This window comes from Mytilus galloprovincialis, chromosome 3, assembly GCF_965363235.1.
Source record: "Mytilus galloprovincialis chromosome 3, xbMytGall1.hap1.1, whole genome shotgun sequence".
In the NCBI taxonomy this organism is placed as follows: Eukaryota; Metazoa; Mollusca; class Bivalvia; order Mytilida; family Mytilidae; genus Mytilus; species Mytilus galloprovincialis.
The window spans coordinates 9,392,120-9,417,283 of record NC_134840.1 but is presented as its reverse complement, the minus strand read 5'-3'; the positions used below and the strand labels follow the sequence as shown (position 1 = coordinate 9,417,283).

General features: G+C 35.0%; 1 protein-coding gene across 1 annotated transcript; it reads right to left on the bottom strand.

Moving 5' to 3' along the window:
- Positions 1 to 398: 398 nt before the first annotated feature.
- LOC143067146 (guanylate cyclase soluble subunit beta-2-like) lies at positions 399 to 23,475 on the bottom strand. Its single transcript, XM_076240195.1, has 13 exons — positions 23,396 to 23,475; positions 12,813 to 12,886; positions 11,536 to 11,630; positions 10,380 to 10,643; positions 9,471 to 9,685; positions 8,079 to 8,523; positions 7,378 to 7,534; positions 6,707 to 6,936; positions 4,735 to 4,883; positions 3,660 to 3,806; positions 3,155 to 3,309; positions 2,712 to 2,881; positions 399 to 1,245 (listed from the first exon to the last, which is right to left on the bottom strand). Exons 1-13 carry the CDS (start codon positions 23,456 to 23,458, stop codon positions 1,196 to 1,198), a joined length of 2,214 nt encoding a protein of 737 aa, XP_076096310.1. The 5' UTR covers positions 23,459 to 23,475; the 3' UTR covers positions 399 to 1,195.
- Positions 23,476 to 25,164: the final 1,689 nt, after the last annotated feature.

Sequence of the window (25,164 nt, the reverse complement as noted above, 5' to 3'; positions counted from 1 at the left end):
GGGTACTGATTTTTACAGTTTGGTGTAATGTTGTGCTGCTAAACCCCTGTCCTTAGTTAGTAGCAAGGATTAGTGCCCGTAAACATGTTGAACCTTGCTTAATTCTTTATGTGTCTGTAGTTGTTGCCGTTAGTTCATGTCAACAGTCTTGTTTTTCGTCAACTGTTTAGTTATACAGTTGGTGGTTGGTTTTCTCGTTTGAATTGTTTCACATTTTTCATGTCGGGGACTTTTATAGCAGATTATAAAGTATGGGGTTTTCTCATTGTTAAACGCCGTGATGTTGTCTATAATTTCTTACATCCACTTCATTTGAACTATTGGTGGATAGTTGTATCATTGGCAATCATACCACATCTTCAAAGTTTTATATCCCAGTGTTATCAATGCAAAACACAAAAAACTACACATTTTAATGAACTATAATATATCAATAGTATCACAGACTTAATTCAAAATCACAGTTATAAAATCTTAGCACAATAATAAATTTACATATACATTTTATCAACACAAAACCTAAATGTTTAATGTATTTACAAACATAATTAAAATTGTACTTTTTTAGTCGTATATATGTAGAAGAGATCTGTAGTGTAAGTCCACCATTCCTTGAAATCTATCAATACCACAGAACATTCTAATGAAAAAGGCATGACAATAGACAATCACATATTCGATTTTTTTTTAGAGAATCCTGTATTATCTACGCCTCTTCTAAACTTTCATTAAGATACCAGAAACGGCCTTAATATGTCATCGTCAATAGGAAATCGCGCTAAGCAGGTATGCATTGACATCCTGGTAACGAGACTGAATTTTCTTTTTTGTGTGTTATTGAAATTGAGGATTTTGATAGTACTTTTATGGTATAAACGGTATGTAATAATTTGAGGATTTTGATAGTACTTTTATGGTATAAACGGTATGTAATAATTTTACAATTTGTACAGTTTTATGATTATGGTTTAGTTCTACAATAAATATACTAGCAATATAACAGATCTATTGTTAAGATGTCTTCCACTTTTATAATACTGAATGTCTCATTACAGAACTCCACTCAGCTTAATATTTAAATTTATTTTATCTACAAAAGTCCATTGATAAAGATAGTAATGGTCTTAAAATGTAAATTATACAGATACATCAACAAATATATTTTATAAAAGTCCCTTCTCTGCCAAGTAACAGCTCAGTAGTTAAATGTAATAACTTCACTCTCATCTGCAATGGGTCTGGTTCCTAGTTAAAATGAAAGACAAAAGAGAACATCTATACTAAGCATTATATCTCTTACCGAGGTTCATTTGTTATAAACTCATCGTCACAGTTTACTAAACAGTCTCAATGCTATCGCTTATTTTTCGAAAAAGACTCCCAGTGAGGCGTCAATAAGTCAGGATTCTACTTCGTCAGAATTATCTCCCCATTACGCCAGTTCATTTTTACAATCGCAGAAATGGAAGCCATTATAGGGATGACGCGCTACCAATTTTGCTCATGGAAACCGATAAATTTATCCACATTACACCATTACGATCCTTATATGTCAGTTGTATTTTAAAAGACAAATGTATCAACTAGCTAATGAGCATCGGTTAATGATCTTGTCTGCATTGATTCAACTTAAAACTATTGTCTGATCGGTTGTCAGGTGGAATTTTTGAAAATTCATAAACATTTAAAAAAATTCTAATTAAAAATTTCGTGGAAGGGCAGACTAGATTTTTTTAGTGTAGAAAGACTATAAACCCTAGTTTTCACTCACAAAAAAAATTATATTTTTTTCAAAGATATGCATTTTCATCATCCAACTTGAAAGACTGTCGTCAAGTACTTTCAGTAAAAAAAAATAGCTATTCGAACACACTTTCTCTGTTTTTGTGACTCATTAGATATATGACTGTATTTCACTTGACCCATATATTTCATCTTTAAGTACTGTTATTTTTTTGTGTTATAAAGTCAATCTGTAGCTTTGATATATAAAAATAATAGAATCTGAAGCGAGACGATGTATCAAAAAATCTTACTTTGTACGATATCAAGACAAAATATTCAACTAAAACACGCCCTAACATAAAAAGGTGCACGCGATTTTCTCTTTTCGATACAATTGTTACCCCTTTTGGGGATTTTTTTCTTGAGTCACATAATGGAAGGGTAGACACGAAAATTTTTGAGCTAATAGATTGATATGTTTTCCGTCCGTGGTAATTTTTTCAAAAAAATCGGAGGTTATGCATTTTCTTCATCCAACTTAAAAGATACCCATGTCGTCGACTTGAAATCTAATTGTTCTGCTTAACTATGTACTAGATAAATCGAAAACTTATGCAAATGGTGTTTTTAAAATTAAACACCTCGTAATTGAGAAGAAAATTGTAATTTTGTTCGTTTCTATTAACTTTTAAAAAATTTGTCACTATAGTAAACAATACAGTACACATTTATCGCCTTCTCTAACAAAGAGCTTCGATTCTTTTGTTCTATTTCAACCGGGTTTCCGACTGCAATAACCTCCCAAAAAAACATAACTTTCGGATTGATCGAATTGTTTCGGCAAACAATTACCGAGTCTCTCACAACAACTTTCTAAGAAAAGTAACACCTGCATCTACTTTAAAAATAACAATCTGAATTCTAAAAATAAATATGTTGATATAATTCACATTTTGTGAAAGTTTCTTATTTTACCTAAATCTTACCTTTCTCTTTTCCTTCATTTATGTATGATACCTCCTGTTTAGTTCGTCCTGCTATGTCCTCTATTGACGCATTTTCGTTTCCGACAAGGTAGTATGTCCCAAGTGTTCCATATCCACGTAATTCAATCTTTCCTCTTTCTTCGAGGGAATATCCTTTACCTTTCAATGCTCTGTAGAAAGTACATTTTTTTATTGTTTAGAGTAACTTTCAGATATGACAAACACACATACATCATATCTTATTTGTTCTCTAATCCAGAGAGCTTTATTGCATATGAAAATTACAGTGTATATTAAACGGCTTTTTTTTTCTCTAAAATAAATTACAGCTGATTACAATAAAGTTAAAATTCTCACAATATTGGCAAACTGCAGACTCTGTAATGAGCACTCAATTTGTAATTCCTTTTGTAAATGGAACATTTAAAGAGAAATTAATTTACCTGTATGTAGATGGAGTGATGTGGATCTTTCCTGGTTCACCGTGACTTTCCATTTTAGAAGCAACAACAGCAGTTTCACCGAGAACTATATATCTTGGAATCTTTGTCCCAAACACGCCACCGACAACAGAACCTGTGTGTACCCCGATTCTAATCTGAAAACATATTTCAATATCTAATTATGCAAATCTCCAAACCAGTATTTGACTTGGGAAATTGTTTTTTTTTATGAAATGTTGTTTCGAATTTGTTGAAACAGGACTGTTTTCTCTTCCGGAGCACCTGCGTTTTTATTGGACTCATACTTTTTATTTGCATCCTTGGTATTTTCTTTACCTTTTCAATCCAAATATACATAAACAAAATAGACACGTCTGATATTGATGAAATGTTACAAGTGCGGACAGTCAACTGGACATCAAAGCAAGCTATTTACGACTGACCTGAACGTCAATAACCTATTATACAAGAAACTTATCACAACTTGCTAGTAAAATGACTTTACCTGAACATTTTCACCATTGACTGGCGAGGCCACCTCTTGTGATGTGAACATCATTCCAAGAGCTGTGTTAGCTATTCTTTCAGCATGGTTGTGTACTTTATCTGGTACACCAGAGACAACAAAATAAGCATCACCAATCGATTCCACCTAACAAGAAAAAACATTTAGGCTAACAAAATATAAATCTACATTTTTTTGTTATTGACTTAAACAAAACTGATAGCTAGATACAACTTAATATGAAAAACCAAAAAACAAAATTTATATTTTAGGTATCTGGTTTATAATGTTAAACAAAATAAGCATACATATATTTCTGATAAGTAAAATTGAGAATGGAAATGGGAAATGTGTCAAAGAGACAACCCGACCATAGAGCAGACAACAGCAGAAGGTCATCAACAGGTCTTCAATGAACTATTTAAAAAATGTATGAGATGAAATGGTTTGCTGTTCAAATATCTAGAATTTATTTTATTATCACCCAACATCTACCAATTCTATAGAATAAATTGAAAGTTAACATCCTATGTTTAAGTGATTTATTAACCCTGTAAGTATCGTGAATCTTAGTGATTTATTTGCCCTATAAGTATCGTGAATCTTAGTGACTTATTTACCCTGTAAGTATCGTGAAACTTAGTGACTTATATACCCTGTAAATATCGTGAATCTTAGAGTTTTATTTACCCTGTAAGTGTCGTGAATCTTAGCGACTTATTTACCCTGTAAGTATCGTGAATCTTAGTGATTTATTTACCCTGTAAGTATCGTGAATCTTAGTGAATTATTTACCCTGTAAGTATCGTGAATCCTAGTGACTTATTTACCCTGTAAGTATCGTGAATCCTAGTGACTTATGTACCCTGTAAGTATCGTGAATCTTAGTGATCTATTTACCCTGTAAGTATCGTGAATCTTAGCAATTTATTTACCCTTTAAGTATCGTGAATCTTAGTGAATTATTTACCCTGTAAGTGTCGTGAATCTTAGCGATTTATTTACCCTGTAAGTATCGTGAATCTTAGTGATTTATTTACCCTGTAAGTATCATGAATCTTAGTGATTTATTTACCCTGTAAGTATCGTGAATCTTAGTGACTCGGTCAAATCTGGAATACAGACAGTTGATGAAGTTGACAATTTCGATGGGTTTAGAACTTCCAACAATCTGCAGGAAATGTACAATATCACAGAACAATGCTGTCACATCAGGATAATAATCTAAAATAAATAAAATCATGTAAATTTATTGTAGGATTACTAAATCCATCATTTCAGATTTTTAAGTCTGCATTAATTTAAAATATTGACAGTTTTTAGTGTCTAAACACAAGAAACATGAATGCCAGTTTACTCTGCCAGAGTTATATCACTTCCGATAAGTCAGTCCGACAAAGAACCTACATGTTTGTCACTGTCATACCAGCATATACATCTCATCTCGGTAATTGTAACTCTAACATAGATCTCACGTATACGCCTTTGTCATTCTGACATAGATCTCACGTATACGCCTTTGTCATTCTGACATAGATCTCACGTATACGCCTGTGTCATTCTGACATAGATCACACGTGTTCGCTTTTGACATTCTGTCATAAATCACACATATAAATAAACTCATCATAGATTGAAATTATATATAGGCACTAGACGCGCGTTTTGTCTACACTATACTCATCAGTGAGTCTGACACTCGAATCAAAGAATGTTAAAAAGGCCAAATAAAGAACGAAGATGATAAGCCTTTGTAATTCATATATAGATCCCAATATGTCCGTGTCTATCATATTGCTGCTTTTGTGATATTCATTGATAATTATGACATGTTGTCACTGAATATAACTATGGAATTCTAAAATAAGTAATGGTTAACCATCAGAAAATGCTTATTCTATCGATGCTATTCTCCGGGTGGAATTTTTTTTGCCAGTTCGTGCACTTCTTTATACCGGCGTCACACATTGGCGTATAGACCGGCGTGCTCCAGACGTACAGAGAAAATTTAGCAAAGTCCGTATACGTTAGTTGCACGCCAGAGGAACGCTAAACAATCGTTAAACGCGCGTTGCATAAGTTTGAAGTACGTGAAAATGCAAAGGTATACGTTTGGTGAACGCTATAACTCCAGGAAATTTTTATGCAGCTTAAAAATTTCATTTATACCGGCGTCACACATTGGCGTATAGACCGGCGTGCACCAAACGTACAGGGAAAATGACAGAGTCGGTATACGTTAATTGCACGCCAGAGAAACGCTAAGCAATCGTTAAACGCGCGTTGCATAAGTTTGAAGTACGTCGAAATACACAGGTATACGCTTGGTGGACGCTACAACTCCAGGAAATTTTTATGCAGCATAAAAATTTTCATCCAGCTCAAGCGTGTGTCTAGCGTATACTTTTACGCTACACTCACGTTATACATACGCTACAAGCGCTTTTAACGCGCTACAGATAAGTTTGAGACACGTTGTATACGCTTCGAGATCATTCGACTTTAACTAAAACGTATGCGGGTGTGTTTGTTAACATACACTCCATAATAGAACGTCCAAGATACGACCGGGACGCGTCTCAAATACGTTCAAGAAACTTTTTTCCTTCGTAGCGTGCATTCCATCTACGTTAGACGAACGCCAGGCATACGCAACCATACGTTTTTTGAACGCCCGATAAACGCTAAGGTACGCTTCTCGTACACCAAATACATTAATAAAGCTCGTTGTGCACACGTTACAGATATGATTGACAGGTTGAATGCATCTAAAATTACTAGCGTATCGGCAGCGTACATGATTTTTTAACACGCCCGGCGTACGTCGGAGCTATACGCTGATGTGTGACGCCGGTATAAGAGTAATTATTTATTTACAGCTTTGATGGTGAACAATCACCCCAAGTCAAGTTTTAGGCAATTATAGTTTCAACATTGATACAAACAGTTGATACAATAAATGAAGAGTCCACTTACTTTTCAATTCTAAAACGTTTTATTCGACTGAACACATACGCCATGTTCAACACTATACATACAATACATACCTCCTTTTGGCATTTGACCTTGGCTAAGTATCGCTGCCGAGTGTCTAGGTAAAAACGAACTGTACAAGGATTGGTTTCTTTGTTTCTCGTTGTTTAATTCTTTCATCAGAATATTCCATTTTTCATTCGAATCAGTTTTTTTGTCATCTATACGTTGGCTAAGAGAACCCAATGCATCGGTATTATCATTGAATGAGAATGAATTTGTGTAATTTTGTCCCGTTCCAATTCTGTCAACATAAAAAAAGACAAAAATGAAAATTGAATGTTGCATCACCATCATATATAAGATTTAAAACAAAACTTTGTCATTAGTAATTCCAAAAAAGTTTATTCATTAATCAAACTTGTGTTTTGCTCGTTGTGGAAGGTCGTACCTTTATTTTTTCACATAGATGTCCCCTGGTCTTAGATAGTTGTAAATTTATCGATCATATCACAACTCCTTGTTATTGTAATGACATGAAACAGACCTTCTTGTCTTCAAGTTCTTTTCCTTAACATTGACGGTTTTTTTCTCTTTATTTCAAAACAGAAAAAAATATATATTTCTTGATGATAATAAAGTAAAATATATATCAACAGTTACTTGTCTCTCCATTTCCATTTACTCATATCATTGATACAAAATTCAGAGACAAGTACATATATATATGTAAAATGATAATGACCTGTATGCCAAGTCTGTCAAGAGGAAATCCCTGGTAGCGTCCCACATTGGTATATCAGCCAAACGCATTTCTCTTTCCTCCAGGTCGTACCAACATCTTATGGTTGGAGTACAAATAAAGAAATAGTAGCCTCTATCACGAAGTAGGTACATCTGACCTGGAAATAAAAGGGACTCTTAGGATCTTATTTCAATTACACTTTTAATTATCAAGATTTACAAATCAAGATATTACCATAAGACGCATTTTTATTTATACTAAAATTGGTTTGAAAATGTTTTGTTGAAAGAATAACAATATTCGTAACGGCAAATGGTTTAATAGATATATTTTGATCTATCATTAAGGTGAAGGCATTTTGAATATATTTCTAGCATCAGGCGGATTTTTTTTATTAGTTTACCGGTACTTTTACCATGAAAACTTGTCAGTGTCTTTAAGCTTGGTTCTCATTCAGACAACCATATAATTTGTATGAATGTCTTCATCTAATTTATCTTAGTCCAGCTTTGCCTAATTGGGCATGGAATATATACATTGTTTGTCTGTACTGTTTTAGTATCATGCAGCATTGTATTTGTGTTGTATTTTTATCTGGTACATGTTATTCATCAGGTTATGAGAAGTAAGACGTGAAAACTGTTCTGTTTTCTTTAATTTAATTTGATTTCGTTGACATTTCTTAGTCTCCTTAAAATTACCTTTAAGTGACAGAAGTGGACGCTTTTTCCAATCTTTGACCAACTTATCTCTCTTGAATTCTAACACAAACGGACACATGATAAACTTCTTCACGTTTTCATATGTGAAGTCTGTGTGTCTTGGGTAGAGTAAATTGAAGAACAACTGTACTTCTGCTGTCCGACTACTTCTGATCAATGGCATCATCTGCTGAATTTTAATTCCAGACTGGATCACTTTCATTTCCTCATTCAAAATCAGATGGTATGGAAAGACTTCAATGAACATTCTTGGGTTGATGAAATTTTGTTCCGGGTAATTTGGAACAAATCCTCTACTTAACAATGTAATACGTGCTATCGCCCGCCATTTTGCCTTGGCGCTGCGGAATTTAGCCAGCGGTAAAGCGTCCTCTCCAAATTCTCGTCTGATTTGATCCAATTTTTCTTTGACAGCATCCACATCCTATATAAACATATATATATATGAGGAAAGATGTGAGATTTTGGTGCTCAACAAGTTAAATTTCTGAACTTTAATCTGAGTGCAAAAATTATCGTTGCATGTTGCTGGTCATAAAACCAGTCTTTGTTTCACTATTAGAACCGAAAAGATATATATATATGATTAGCTTTATATTAATCAGGGTTTGTGACGCTGCAGTGTTCGTATTAGAAGAGACGACTGTACATTTATATTTTGCATTGTTGTTATTTCAAAATATTTTGACGAAATGTGTTGATTAATACAGATACTAGTATTTTAAATGTTTAATATTAACAGAAAAACATGATTTTAACTACTTTAAAAGTTTGTTCACATATTACACTACAAATCCTCTGGAAAGATTGGTACATGAAACAAAAAAAAGAGGGGCCTAAGGGGGGGGGGGGGGGGGGGGGGCTAGGATGAAAAATTTTGTCCTGCATTTTTTTTTAGTTGTAATCTCTGTCCTGCCTTTTTTTTTATTACTTTATCCTGACTTTTTTTTACCTAAATTGTCATTCTGCCTTTTTTTTTTTTTTGCAAAGTGTCTCATCCTGCCTTTTATTTTTACTCAAAACTCCTGTCCTGCCTATTTTTTTCAAATTTCATCCTAGCCCCCCCCCCCCCCCCCCCCCCATAAAAATCAAATGGTAGCTCCCTAATGGATTATTTCTTCATGATCGACGCATTTTCGCTATAATGATCCGTTTTTCTTCATATTTATTTATTTTTTATATTTTCGTGATCTGTGATCATTGAAATTTATTTTCTGTGAATCGTGATTGACAAAAAAATAGACTCGTGAATCGTGATGAGACAAACACCCCCCCCCCCCCCTTTCCGTCAGGCCCCTCATAAAAACTAAGCTAAAAGACATCAAAAAACAACATAAAATAGGTTTATAATGGTTAATAAACATGCAGTACCTCCTTATGTATTTGTCTTTCTCCATGTTTCTTAGTTTGAGCAACAAATGTTGGTGTTAAATCGTCAGGCGTTTCTGCAATCCTTTTTGCTACAATGTTGAATATCACGTGCTCACGATGTCCATACTCATCGGCCACTGATTCGTTGGATATGGAAATTATGGTAATGGACAGTTCCATCTTATATAAAACTTTGGCTACTTCTGTGATAAAACCTAAAAAATATATTCAGGAAATTTATTTAAAATGTGTTTTGAAAACGCAAGATTCACAAGATGATAGATGTGAACAATATATATATATACAGTTACGATATAGAAATATACTAAGTTATGAGGGGGAATATATTGTCCCTTTACATATTCAAGTACTTATACATCTTTGAATTTCTTTTTATGGGTAGCAGAGTTCTTGAGGATGTAAACCCAGAAAATGCTTCAGACGCAACATATGTAAATTTTTAATTATAGAAATCCACTTGGTGAGAATTTCGTTTTGTTTTGAAACAGCATTTCATCAGTTGGGTTAATGTCATTTTTTCGAGCCGTGTTTATTTTGAGTAACAATTAACGACGTTCGCATTGAAACAACAAAACGGTCAAACAGCTCAGCATTTTTGTTATGAAAACAAACCTTTCATTTTTAATGTTTTATGTCTTAAAATCGTCACTTATAGATGTTACAATGAACATTCTCCGTCTCCATTCTCATTTTTACGTCTAGCTAAAATACCAAAACTCTATTTAAATTTCAATAATAACATAAATATGCAATTGAACAAAACAGTGACCACCACTAAAACGTTCAAATAAAAAAAAAGCACGAAGACATGATGGTTACAATTTATGTTTGATAAGAGAGAATGGGTATTCGGTGTTCATCACAGAAATATTACACTATTTTCCTCACCTCTGACCAATGGATGGTAACCAGGTCTGTGTGAGAAGTAATGTAGTATCATTCTATCAGACACCGAGTCTTCATCACAATGGAAGGACGGTGCTATCACATCCTGATAATCATCCCTCAGATAGTTCTGTATGGAATCCAAATTCTGGACAAATTCCAAGATATTTCCTCCAAGAAGACGAATCAATTCATCATACCCAAATCGTGTGAAGTAATGTAAAATGTATTCTCCAATCAAAACTAAGAATGCTTCTCGTTTGAAATCTACAAAATCAATATTTTAATTATAATGATACAGAACAATTGCAAAGCTGAACTTGGGACAAAACAGGTTCATACGGGTTACTAAATACTCATACATGTAATATAATGTATAACTTCTCTTTCACTTCATTACTTATCGAACATTAACAAAAAAACAATTACAGTTTAGCATGTGTCCATAAAAACCATCTCCATATGTGACTCCTTTTTAAGTTGTTGCATATATATGTGAAATATATCTATTGCGAAGTAACCATAGCAAATATCAATTTAAGGCAAGCTTAGATTTGCAATGTTTTGTAAATTAAAATAACTCGTGTCCTCGACCATTTTCATCGAAATATCAGATTTTACATAAGTATTACATTTTTTTTTAATGTAGTCGACTTTTGGATCATATCAACAAAACAATACGAAAGTCATTTTTAAAAACAGTTAATACAGCAAGGAAACTGACCAATGGCATGTTGTAATTCTAATGGTTCTTAAATACGCGTCTCAACGTATGTTTTGAAGAAAAAAAACATGAATCGAAAGAATGGCGTCTTGATATCTAGATGTCAACCTATGTTCAATGCCTTATTTAAAAAGTTTCTTCATCTTTTACAAACAAATTGGGGTATGTCTGTACTCTAAGTCGTGCATACTTCAACTTACAACAAATTTGTATGTGTCAAAACTGAAGATATATACCACTACCATTAAGCTACCAAATGAGTTAATAACAGTATCATATTGTTATGACGTAAATATGTTCAACTATTTAAAATTTACTACCTTGCTGAATGCCATAATGAATCCGAACAAGATGTATATCTGGAACCGTGTACTGACATCTTATTTGTTTCTACATTTGCATTTGTGAACGGATTGAAACAAGGGGATTACTTACTGAGATGTGAAACAGACAAATTAATCAGTCTTTGTGTCAGTTCATCGTCATGTTGATCTTTTTCAGAGAAGTTCCCTGAATGGTTTAATCCTTTTCTGCAAAATAATTCATAAAATAAAATTTGGTTATATTTGGATCATTGGCATCACCGTATGCAACTTACTATTTTTGGTAATAGTATTGTTTTTTCTCCAATTGTCTTAAACTTTTCATTAATATAGTGCTTTTTAGAGTTTCTTATGTCTCTTTTATAGTATTGATACAGTTATAATACATGATATAGACTAAATAATAAGAAGCCATGATACAATGAGAATTCACACACCATAATTCGAAGATCAAACGACAACAACACAAACATAAGGTACAGGTCAAAGGTCAAATTCATTCAGGGATTATATCAAATATTAAAATATTGGAAGAAAAATAGTTTACATTTTTTTTATAATTGCGAAAATCTAAAAAATCAGATTCCGTTTGACCCCCTTTTTTCCATCCTTTTTTAAATGTGCTTGATCCAAGCCTGAATAACTTTCATATAAGCAGAATGAACCTGGTGTCTAGCGAACTAAATATAAAAACAAAAGTTTGAAAACATGACCATATTAAAACTTGTCATGATACTCTCATTTAAATATCAAGTGTTTAGCTACTGATATGTGTGCTACATGTTATATATACTCAAGCCATCATTTGATGTTATTTGAACAAGTAAACATACGTATATTCTATTCATAGAGTCAGTTTAATCATAATACAGAAACCCAACGACTGAGTAAAGCAAAGCCATACAAACTGTGGACTTAAAAAAGAGTTTCCTGTTCCACTTACAAGTATTAACCCAATCACTCATCCTAATGTTGAACATAATTATCGATAGAGCGATGTCATTGCAATATTGCATGGTTTACACAGGGCCTGTCTCAGGAACCTCGTTCATACTTGTTGTCTTTTATAATCAAAATGTTTTGAGAATTTGTTTTGATGGCATAGGTTTGATAAGTCTGTTAGATTCACTCATAACTTTCTTACAGGTATTTCAGTCATATTTTAAACAGAGCGCAAGATCTTATTCTATACATTTGTTTTGCGTTGAAGACATGTAGCCATCTTAACTTGTTTGATAGTGTTGTTGGGTTGGTGTTACATATCCTGCATTATCTTTTATTTATGGTTGGACAACGTTGTCACCTGATAAATATGCACATAAGAAAAATATGTTGAAGCTGACACAGATTATATACAGAAACAATTATCGTTTAAGAAAGCACTCTTACATGATAGAACTCCATGACTGAGGTCCGTGTCGTTCAGTTACAAACTTCTTGATGAATACATTCAGGTGTCCAAACTGAAATCAAATAAAAGTTCCAAGCACAAGATTGATTTTAACTGTCATTCTAATTTTCAAAACAATTAGTTTGCAGGTTTCATGTCAAAATAACAGATCCAATAATGCTAAATTGGCCATTTAAACATCCTTAACTAAAACCAAACAATCCCCAAATTGAAAAAAAATCAATATTTAATAAGTAAAATAACAAGAATACAAAACTCCTAGGAAAATTCAAAACGGAAAGTCAGTAATAAAATGGCAAAATCAAAAGCTGAAAGACATAAAAAAAAAGGGAGTGTCGAATTCAGAATCGTATAACACCTTTCAGCGAAATAAAAAGAAATATTAAGGTCAAATAGAATAATTTGTTTTAAATTGAATATTCATTGAAATGACATACTGTTCTATGAAATGATTCTTTTCGTAAAAGAAATCACAATTACATTCTTGCTTTTTTTTTTTATAAAAAAAATAAAAAGTAGAAAGGTAGCTAGCTACATGAAATGGACAGCGCTACACGTTTCAATATCATTTTGAAAACATTTAATTCTACACAAACACAAATACAACTATCTAAAATGTGAAAATTGAGGGAAAAACGCAGAAAAATAAGAATCTTACCATGTTGCTGTGATGTCCTTTCTCACAAACTGCAGAAACGTTTCAACATATTTGTTTGTATGATCTAGAGTGAAGGCAGAGATAATTCTACTTAACACATTAAATGTACAAATTCTTTATTACAAACTGGAGTGTCCTTAGTAATACCTTTTGTCACCCTCATTTATAGATGGAGATCAATATGATTTTAATGTCCATTTATATTTTATTGTTAAGTTTATACTATTGGAGCAAATAATACATATTTCAGATAATAAACCCGTTGCTATATAAATGTCGTTAACATCACAATAGAGGGGGGAGTGTGAACTGAAGCATTGAATAATGGCGACTCGTTTACATCACAATAGAGGGGGGAGTGTGAACTGAAGCACTGAATAATGGCGACTCGTTGGAAATAGATTTAACACCCGTCCCTTGGAGATAAGTCGCATATACTTTCAACTTTATAACAATTACGTTCAAATAAACTTTTATTAAAAAATTCATGTATAACATGTTGATTAAATTGTTTAAAGTTAATATGACCTTACAAAACGCCGCTGTTTGTAGTGTTACACTTAAGAGTACACGATGCCTTCATTTTCATTTGTAGTTTGGAATGTACATTAACTTTTCTTTTCGTCTTATTGATATGCTGACTTTCAGTTTTAATTGAAAATAAAACATTTATACATGGTACATATAAACTGTTAGAGGATATAGTGAATAAGCATGAATAAAGGTAGAATTGGGGAATACGTAAATGAGAAGGCAACTAAACGTTTATGTGAGTTAACATGAGTGTTTCTTGAAAATCATCATTATGTAAATGTACGATCGTTTAAATGCGCAGGAAATGTTTTTCGTTAAAACCATTCCTCGATCAGATTCTCTCGAAAGGGTTGTTTCTTGATTTCTTCGAAGGAGAAAGTAATGAAAAGGAATAGTCTTGTATCTTATTTAACAAGTGCATGTGTTTATTTTTTCATGATGTTAACCCAAATGGCATTATAATATAATAAAACATTTATAAAAATTGAGAATGGAAACGGGGAATGTGTCAAAGAGACAACTTGGCAACACGGTCACAGGACAGAAAACAGCACAAGGCCTCCAGTGGGTCTTCAACACAGGTGCATTATGTTTGCTGCGCATTACCATTACATTTACGTGCAAAAAATAATTACGTAATGCGCCCTTCAACCCAGGGAAAAAAATTGTGTGCATCTTTGGTTTTCGTGACATTTTTCATTTAACGCATCAAATTCTAAAAAAAAATAAATGTTAACCGTCGAAGCTATCATCAAATGATAAGTTGGACTTAAATACCAGTATTGTTCTTTAAAAGTTAAGCTTACGCAACCAATGTAATGTTTCAGGCGTGGAATATAATAATTCAATGAGTCCAATAGTCATGTAATATAGTGGAAATGTTTACCCCCGAAATTGTTTTCACCCTATTTTTGTTTTTGCGACATTAAATCAACTGTGGTATCTTATTATATGTAAGTAGAAAGTATGTGAAAAAAAAACGGTGTTTCCATGTACTTGCCTAGCCTGAAAATACTTAATCTATCAATGTACTTGTAACCGTACATTGTACTCATGATACTCAACCACTAAATAGTGTGAGTGTAAACAGGTATTATAAACCACACACGAAGCACCTACATCAATAATAATAATAATAATAATAATAATAATAATAATAATAATAATAATAATAATAATAATAATAATAATAATAATAACTAGTCTAATTTTAATTGAGGCCCTCAAACAAAATACATGCATAGTAGTAGGGAGTGTGGAGTTTTAGTCCCCTCCAAAAAAAAAGACGTCATATGCGCATCCCCCGCCCCCAATATGATATATGGGCATATGCTAGCCCTAATGACGTCAGCGGAAGTAAGGAAGATGAATCACGACGGGTGGATGCCGGTCATATTTGGTCATGACGCAACCATGAGTCATCAGGATGCAAGATCGGGGCATGACTCACTACATGAGTAATGAGGATGCAAGATCAGGGCATGACTCACTACATGACAATACCATGATGTACGTATAAAAATTCGAGAAGTATTTTTTCTATTCGTTATGATATTTATTTTTTAATCTAAATAGTCAGGGGAAAAAGTACTTTTCGAAGTTTGTACACCCTTGTTTGTTTTCGTCGGAGGTATTGCCCCGAGATGACCTTTTACAGTGCAATCCATTTACCACTAATTGTCTACATATAAGATAACAATTCCAGATAAACTCGAAACGTAATTACCTATGAAAAGATTGACCAGCAATCGTGGTCACCGTGTGTTCTATTAATCATAGTATGATATGACCATTTAAGGAAAACATGTCCAAATAAGGTCAACACTTTATTTTCACTCAGAAACCGAGACAAACGCACATGACCATATAAGGAAATAACTCAGAGTATCAAATGACCATATTAGGAAAATATGTCCAAATAAGGTCAACACTTTATTTTCACTCGAAAATCGAAATAAACACACATGTCCATATATGGAAGTATGATATGACCATATAAGGAAAATATGTTCAGACAATGTATGCCATTCAAAAATCAACCTCTTGAAAGCGATGGAGAGGGGAGGCAACTCGGGAAATGGGAGATAACTCTAGACGAACCGACATTGGTCTAGCATATCATTCTGTTTAATCATATATAGGAAGGAGTGATGTATGGCGTCCAAAATAACGACGTGTCTAGTTTTAAACGTTTATTTATTCACAAACAAATTCATTGGTATATGTTTTTCAATTCGGATTCGATCGTCTTTGGGTCTCGGGCGGTGAGTTCGTTCACGATATCTTCCAGTGTGAAGTTCTTGTGTCTGTATTTGACGAAATGTATGCAGTACAATCCACAACTGTCGCCGTCTTCGGGCTGCACTCGCACCCGACTGAACTTGTATCGGGGTCCGTTGGCGACCAACACGTCTCTGAAGCGAGATCGATACTTTTCTGGCGCTCGACCGAACGAATCGAAAAAATCGACGGGTCCCTCTCGCGGGAAGTGGAACGCCACCCAGTGAATGCCCTTGCCGTCGCAGTCGTCCGTGTTGACGACGAAACTGCGGGGCCTGTTCGAGACTTCATCCGGCAGTTCATCGGCACAACACACGGTCGCCGGCAGGTCTTCGAGATAACACTCCAGTTCGTATCCGTAGGTTCCCTCCACGCCGTCGTCTTCCGTTCTGCATCGTTTGGCGGATGGTTCGTCGCCACAGTCCCTCTCTTGATGGATCTCGAGTCCCCGGGCGTGCGCAAATACCAGTCCGCATGCGCGGCAAGCCATCAGGTCCGATTCGCTTCCGACGTCTTCTTCACCGAGTTCCATGGTGTTCGATTCGCTTCCGGTGGAATCGACGTCTTCGTCCTCGGCTTCGGCGTCGTCCTCGCCTCCGCCCAAGACGTCGCTACGTAATCTCAAGTGTTCGGGTGTAGCGGCCTTCAGATCCACCAGAAGGTATCCGAAGGGTCTCCTCGTGGCCTCTCGGAACGTTTGCATCAAGAGGTGTCTCTGACTCGGATACATCTGTCTACCTAGCGTGGCGACGGCTGGCGATCGACTGGATTGTCGAAGAGGACCAGGTAGTGACAGTTTCTCCTCTGAGTCGGATCCTTCCCGAAATACAGGTTCTGATTCACAGCCACCACCGACAGGTTCCGATGATGCGATCCTTCCGTGAACAAGTCGTTGATGCGGCGGTCTTTGGCCGAGGTCGACATCAGGTCGTCCAGCACGAGTAAGTTTCTGGTCCGTGCATCGAAGAAGTGATCGGCTTCCAACTCGGTCGGGCACCACCGTCTTTCGAATCTCGTCGTAGAGGGGTTGCCATCGTCGGTACAGCCAGACGATCCTCTCCGGCACCGGGTTGCACGTGGATCTTCGCAATGCTTCCTTCACGAAAAACGTCTTGCCGCAGGAGGTCGGACCGGAGACGATCATGGTGAACGGGTGTTGAACACGAAAACTTTCTTGCGTCGCATTTTGCGGCGGCGGCGGCGGTGGTGGTACGCCAGTACCATGCTTATTTCGATGATGTCTCAACATGACGTCTCTTCTCGAAAACATTCTTTGACAGCTAGGACACTCCATCCTCACTTCAAGGGTGGAACTTTCCCTCATAACTTTTGTCGGAAATGAAGCAAGCAGAACACGTGATCATCTTTGCAACGGCACACGCGAAGTCGATCGTCTCTCAAGGTGATTTCCAATATTTCCATCTCGCCTCCCCTCGACGCGAAGTAGAGCGGTCTCTCGAAAATTATCTCTGTGGTCTCTTCATTTCCGATGGCTACGGATTGAAGCAGTGGCAGGTAAGTGTCTCTGACGTAAGATTCATCCCTTACCAGATTGCAACACACGTACATCCTCTGCGTAGACGTTTCAAAAGCCGGTACAAAGGTCATCTCCAACAGAGCACACTCCCACGTTCCTTTCATTAAGTGTGATCTAGGTAAACGTATTCTGAACTGTCCTCCCCTATTCTGGGGTAAAAGTTGGAGCGAGTCTCCACTATTGACGAATAAGTAAAACTCGTCCATGGTTTTGATTAAGTATTCGATCCTCTTCCTCTTATAACCACCGCCGCCGCCGCCGCCACCGCCGCCACCGCAAAATGCGACGCAAGAAAGTTTTCGTTTTCAACACCCGTTCACCATGATCGTCTCCGGTCCGACCTCCTGCGGCAAGACGTTTTTCGTGAAGGAAGCATTGCGAAGATCCACGTGCAACCCGGTGCCGGAGAGGATCGTCTGGCTGTACCGACGATGGCAACCCCTCTACGACGAAATTCGAAAGACGGTGGTGCCCACCGTGGAATTCGTTCGCGGTATCCCGACCGAGTTGGAAGCCGATCACTTCTTTGATGCACGGACCAGAAACTTACTCGTGCTGGACGACCTGATGTCGACCTCGGCCAAAGACCGTCGCATCAACGACTTGTTCAAGGAAGGATCGCATCATCGGAACCTGTCGGTGGTGGCTGTGAATCAGAACCTGTATTTCGGGAAGGATCCGACTCAGGAGAAACTGTCACTACCTGGTCCTCTTCGACAATCCAGTCGATCGCCAGCCCGTCGCCACGCTAGGTAGACAGATGTATCCGAGTCAGAGACACCTCTTGATGCAAACGTTCCGAGAGGTCACGAGGAGACCCTTCGGATACCTTCTGGTGGATCTGAAGGCCGCTACACCCCAACACTTGAGATTACGTAGCGACGTCTTGGGCGGAGGCGAGGACGACGCCGAAGCCGAGGACGAAGACGTCGATTCCACCGGAAGCGAATCGAACACCATGGAACTCGGGGAAGAAAACATCGGAAGCGAATCGGACCTGATGGCTTGCCGCGCATGCGGACTGGTATTTGCGCACGCCCGGGGACTCGAGATCCATCAAGAGAGGGACTGTGGCGACGAACCATCCGCCAAACGATGCAGAACGGAAGACGACGGCGTGGAGGGAACCTACGGATACGAACTGGAGTGTTATCTCGAAGACCTGCCGGCGACCGTGTGTTGTGCCGATGAACTGCCGGATGAAGTCTCGAACAGGCCCCGTAGTTTCGTCGTCAACACGGACGACTGCGACGGCAAGGGCATTCACTGGGTGGCGTTCCACTTCCCGCGAGAGGGACCCGTCGATTTTTTCGATTCGTTCGGTCGAGCGCCAGAAAAGTATCGATCTCGCTTCAGAGACGTGTTGGTCGCCAACGGACCCCGATACAAGTTCAGTCGGGTGCGAGTGCAGCCCGAAGACGGCGACAGTTGTGGATTGTACTGCATACATTTCGTCAAATACAGACACAAGAACTTCACACTGGAAGATATCGTGAACGAACTCACCGCCCGAGACCCAAAGACGATCGAATCCGAATTGAAAAACATTTACCAATGAATTTGTTTGTGAATAAATAAACGTTTAAAACTAGACACGTCGTTATTGTGGACGCCATACATCACTCCTTCCTATATATGATTAAACAGAATGATATGCTAGACCAATGTCGGTTCGTCTAGAGTTATCTCCCATTTCCCGAGTTGCCTCCCCTCTCCATCGCTTTCAAGAGGTTGATTTTTGAATGACATACATTGTCTGAACATATTTTCCTTATATGGTCATATCATACTTCCATATATGACCATGTGTGTTTATTTCGATTTTCGAGTGAAAATAAAGTGTTGACCTTATTTGGACATATTTTCCTAATATGGTCATTTGATACTCTGAGTTATTTTCTTATATGGTCATGTGCGTTTATCTCGGTTTCTGAGTGAAAATAAAGTGTTGACCTTATTTGGACATGTTTTTCTTCATATCATACTATGATTAGAACACACGGTGACCACGATTGCTGGTCAATCTTTTCATAGGTAATTACGTTTCGAGTTTATCTGGAATTGTTATCTTATATGTAGACAATTAGTGGTAAATGGATTGCACTGTAAAAGGTCATCTCGGGGCAATACCTCCGACGAAAACAAACAAGGGTGTAACTTCGAAAAGTACTTTTTCCCTTGACTATTTAGATTAAAAAATAAATATCATAACGAACAGAAAAAATACTTCTCGAATTTTCACACGTACATCATGGTATTGTCATGTAGTGAGTCATGCCCTGATCTTTCATCCTCATTACTCATGTAGTGAGTCATGCCCCGATCTTGCATCCTGATGACTCATGGTTGCGTCATGACCAAATATGACCGGCGTCCATCCGTCGTGATTCATCTTCCTTACTTCCGCTGACGTCATTAGGGCTAGTATATGCCCATATATCATATTGGGGGCGGGGCATGCGCATATGACGTCAGCGCCTTAACGCCTTGTGTTTTTGGGGGGACTAAAACTTCACACTCCCTACTACTATGCATACAGTTAACATTTATACATTAAAATACAATATATATTACAATATATATTACTAGTATATACACAATTCAATCATTCAAATATACAAATGGTAAATTAATAAATGGCAATATTTGATAAAGTTTTGTTAAAGGAAAACAAATTATTTGACTTGCATATAATTTTCAAGAAAATGATTATTACAATGTTTCTTGAATAATTCCACATTACGACATTTTTTTTTTATTTCGAGTGGTAAATTATTCCATACTATGGTTGCAGAATAATGAAAAGATTTTTTATAAAAATTTGTATTTGGTCTTGGAACAAAAAGATCATTACTAGAGACAGATCGTAAGTTGTGGCGTTGCACATCATCAATATTTAGCATTGCTAAGTAATCAGGTGTTAGTCCATTTACAATTTTATACATTAGAATTGATTGTTGGTATTTTATTCTTTTGGTAAAAGATAGCCATTTTAAAGATGAAAACATGAAATTAGATGGATTAGAAATATCGCATTCCAGTATAATTCTTGCTACTCTTTTTTTTTTAAAGTTTTATGATTCTATCTGAATCTTTTTGTAACAAATTTCCCCAAACTGAACTGCAATAGTCTATATATGGTAGAATATATGCATTATAAAATAGTGTCCTTTTTGTATTGGCAAGTATACTTTAATTTTATATAAAAGTGATATGTTAGATGGGATCATTTTACATATACGATCAACACGATCTTCCTAGCTATAATTTTCATTAATGTCAATTACAAGTAATTTGAAAGAATGGACATTCGCAATACATGTTTTGTTGACGGTAATACATAATTCTGATAGTTGTGTAAGTTTTTGTTTTGAACCCAATTTCATACACTTAGTTTTTTGTGCATTGATTTTCATACTGTTATTTTTACACTAAGTTTGTATAGGATTTAAATCATTTTGCAATATGCTGTTTATTTTTTCATTGTTTTTATCATGAAAATGCAATGTTGAATCATCAGCATATAAATCCATGTTGGATTGTTTAATATTTAGTAGTAAATCATTTATACATATATATTAAAAATAACAGAGGACCTAAAATAGAACCTTGAGGCACTCCATACTTTACAAACGATTTATCAGATTTAATGTTAGCGTATTGGACTTCTTGTTGTCTTTCAGACAAATATGATTATATCCAATCTATAATATGTTCTCCGATATGATAAAATTTTAATTTTTCTAAAAGTATGGCATGGTTAATAAGGTCAAAAGCCTTACTGAAATCTAAAAAAACACTGTACCAACTATTTCTCCATTATCTAGATATTTTAACCATTCGTCAATTAGTTTGTAGTTAGCGTTGTTTGGCACGAATGACCTTGTCTGAAACCTGACTGGGCGATATGTAAAAATTTTTTTATTGTTTAGGAATTCATATAACTATGTACATACATGTCTCTCGAAAATTTTAGATATGGTATTTAAAATAGAAATTGGACGATAATTTGAGGGAATATCTCTTGGTCCTCCTTTATGTATAGCAGTTACTCTTGCAAGTTTTAATTTTTGGGGAAAACGATTTGAAGTTATACTTGTGTTTATCAAAAAAGTTAATGATGGTGATATTATTTCTGCACTAAGCTTTAAAATTTGGGACCAATTCCATCTAAACCTGCAGATTTATTAATATTAAGATGTTTTAGTTGAGAACACACCTCTTTTTAAATTAAAATTCAAGTTCAGTTTTCTTTAATTTTTCACTATTAAAATTTTGTAGCATATCTGAAGTATTATTTCCAATAAGTTTTTCAGCTACGGATGAAAAATGAACATTAAGAGTATTTACAATATCTTGGTTGTTATAAACAGTTTGATTTTCATACTGCATTTTAGGTGGGAAAATATTATCCTTTTTTGGATTTAACTCTTTAATATGATTCCAAAGTTCTTTACTATTTTTGGAACTAGTTATAGCGTTTTGGTAATATTCCTTTTTTGCATTAAATATTAACAACGTTGTTTTATTACGCCACTTTTTAAAGTTTACCAAATCTTTTTATAAATAGTTTTTATTGGTGCATGCTTGTTAATAACTTGATTAAAAAGTTCATACCATTTGTCGACAGTAATATCAATATCATCTTTCATTTCAACAATATGAAAAGGGGGTTTGATGTAAGTCTGTACAGAAGGCATCTTCATTAATTTTTTTGAAACACCTATACTTCATTTCGATATGATTTTCTTTCTTTATCTTTATATTGATTTTTTTTTTATCAATCTCACACAGTTGTACAAAGTCTGTAAAATTGTGGATTAAATCATGTGTCATGGCACCTAAGTTACATATACAGCCCCTATGCTGACAGCTTTATTCGAAATGGTGCATAAAACCATGCCTCATAGGAATCCTAAGCCCAAAGAACTTTTTACAGTTTTATCAAATACAAACAGACCTTCAATCTACTGCTAGCTTGTTTAATCTTTATTTTGTTCATACATTGTATATATAACAGGAGTGCATATTGTAAGACTAGTACAGAACGAATATACGAATACGAAAGTTTTATTTTGATTCGGTTCACATATTTCAATACAAACATAAGCTCATGAGAGCTTTTTACCGAATATAAATAACAAATAACATTAAAACACACAACATGCACATATATATATAAGCAGCAAATTATTTTAAATGCATAGAAAGAGCACAGGCATGTTGTAATACGTGGGAAAAAAGCTTATCTTCATGCAGAACCACAGAATTTTTAACCATTCCAGGCTCTTCAATTGAGAAAAAAAATCAGTTATGAAATGTTCCGCAGAGTAGCAGCTGCAAATTTAAAACTTCTCTTACCAAATTGTTTATGTTTTAAATGTGGAATATCCAGTATATTACTATATCTGAAAGAAATGTTTACAATCTTTTACATTTAAAGGGGCACTAGCTGTCAAATTCATGGTCACCGATACGACTCAAATTCTCATATTTGATTTATAACAATGTAAAACATTTATGTGGATCGAATCAGTTATCAAATGATTTACCTTTGTTTCACTTTCATTGTTGACATTCTTTTCCTTAAGATAACCAGTACACGTACAATGCATGCGTTGTCAATCTCTAGTTAGGGGTTAAATCGAAGTTAATTCACATGAATACGGATTTAATGAGGTCGAATTATTCGCTTGCAAGTGAATAATTGGTCGAATTATTCATTTGCAAGTGAATAATTAATTATCAATGTTTCTCAGCTTAATTTCACAAAATTGAACCATTTTGGCTGCTAAAAGCGAATTATTATTTCTCTATTTCACTTTCATTATTGATTGAACAAAAAAATCTTACTTTCATATATCCCGTAGCTCAGTAGTGCCCCTTTAATAGATCGTGTAAACAGACAGGTGGCAATTTATTTATTATATAAAAAGTTTCAATAGCCATTGATCTTTCACGGTCTTTTAATATGCAGTGAATGCATCTAGCCTTGCCTTTTCAAGCAACTGCATGTTGATATGAGCTTGAATGAACAAGCCAGTCAGTCTACACTAAAAAGCTGACAATTTATAATAATACTTTATTCAGAAGCAATACAGCTTATAGAATATACAATTTTACAATATTTTTTTTTAATGCATCAGTGAAATATAAATACAATAATTATACACAATACATGTATGGCGGAGAATGAAAATAAATTCATATGATAAATAGTTAATACAACTACATATTACGATTTTTTTCAATATTAAACAAAAATTTACCTAAATTATTAAGTTCTTTCACATTGTGAACTGATAACAACTGTATAAGTTTAAATGTGGATGGATATTGCCAATAATATTTCTTAATGTATAGTTTTCTTACATCACTATATCTATTACATTCTAAAATAACATGGTATTCATCTTCTACCATATTGTTATTGCACATAGTACATAATCTGTTTTCTCTATCTACATTATAATATCTGCCTGTTTATATATTGAGGCTATGGGCGGAGATACGATATTTGCATATAAAAGGTTTATATATTTGACTAACAGGTCTATCTAAATGAAATTGCAGTATATCTGTGTCATATATATATCTATGAGGAATACATTTTGATGAATTATTAAAAAAAGGCATTAACATCAGCAATAAAGGTATCTTTCATTCTTTGTTTTAACTCATGTATGAATATATCAACATTATTTACACTTTGTTTTAGCCATACATCATGAAAACCATATCTACATAAAATTTCTTTGACTGAACATGCCCAATTCGATTTGTCATTGGGTTTTTTAAATGAACTCTCAAACATATATTCATAACATGCTTTAAGTATACAGTTATCAGTATTTAATAATTTGAACCAAAACTGAATCAGTCTTCTTTGTCTTTCATAATACATTGGATAACGTCCTAATTCACAGTAAACCATGTTATTAACAGAATTTTTTCTAACCTTTAGAATTCGTTTTAAAAAATATAAATGTACTTTCTCTATATCATCAGCTTTGTGATTACCCCACACTTCACAGCTATAATTAAGTATACTAGATACATAAGTATCAAATAAGGACATCTTCTTTTTTATACAGTAACGTTTCACAGTTATAATATTCATCTACAATTTTACTACATAAAGCAAAAACAGCTTTTCTTCCTTGATTGGCTAACATTTTTTTTTTTTATCTTTTTTGTGTATGTAAAAAAACTGCCATTATAATTAAAAAAGAATACCCAAATATACAGAACTGTCACATATATCTATTTGGTTGTTATTCAAAAACCATTTTTCTTGACTTTTTTCACTACCTCTATTTCT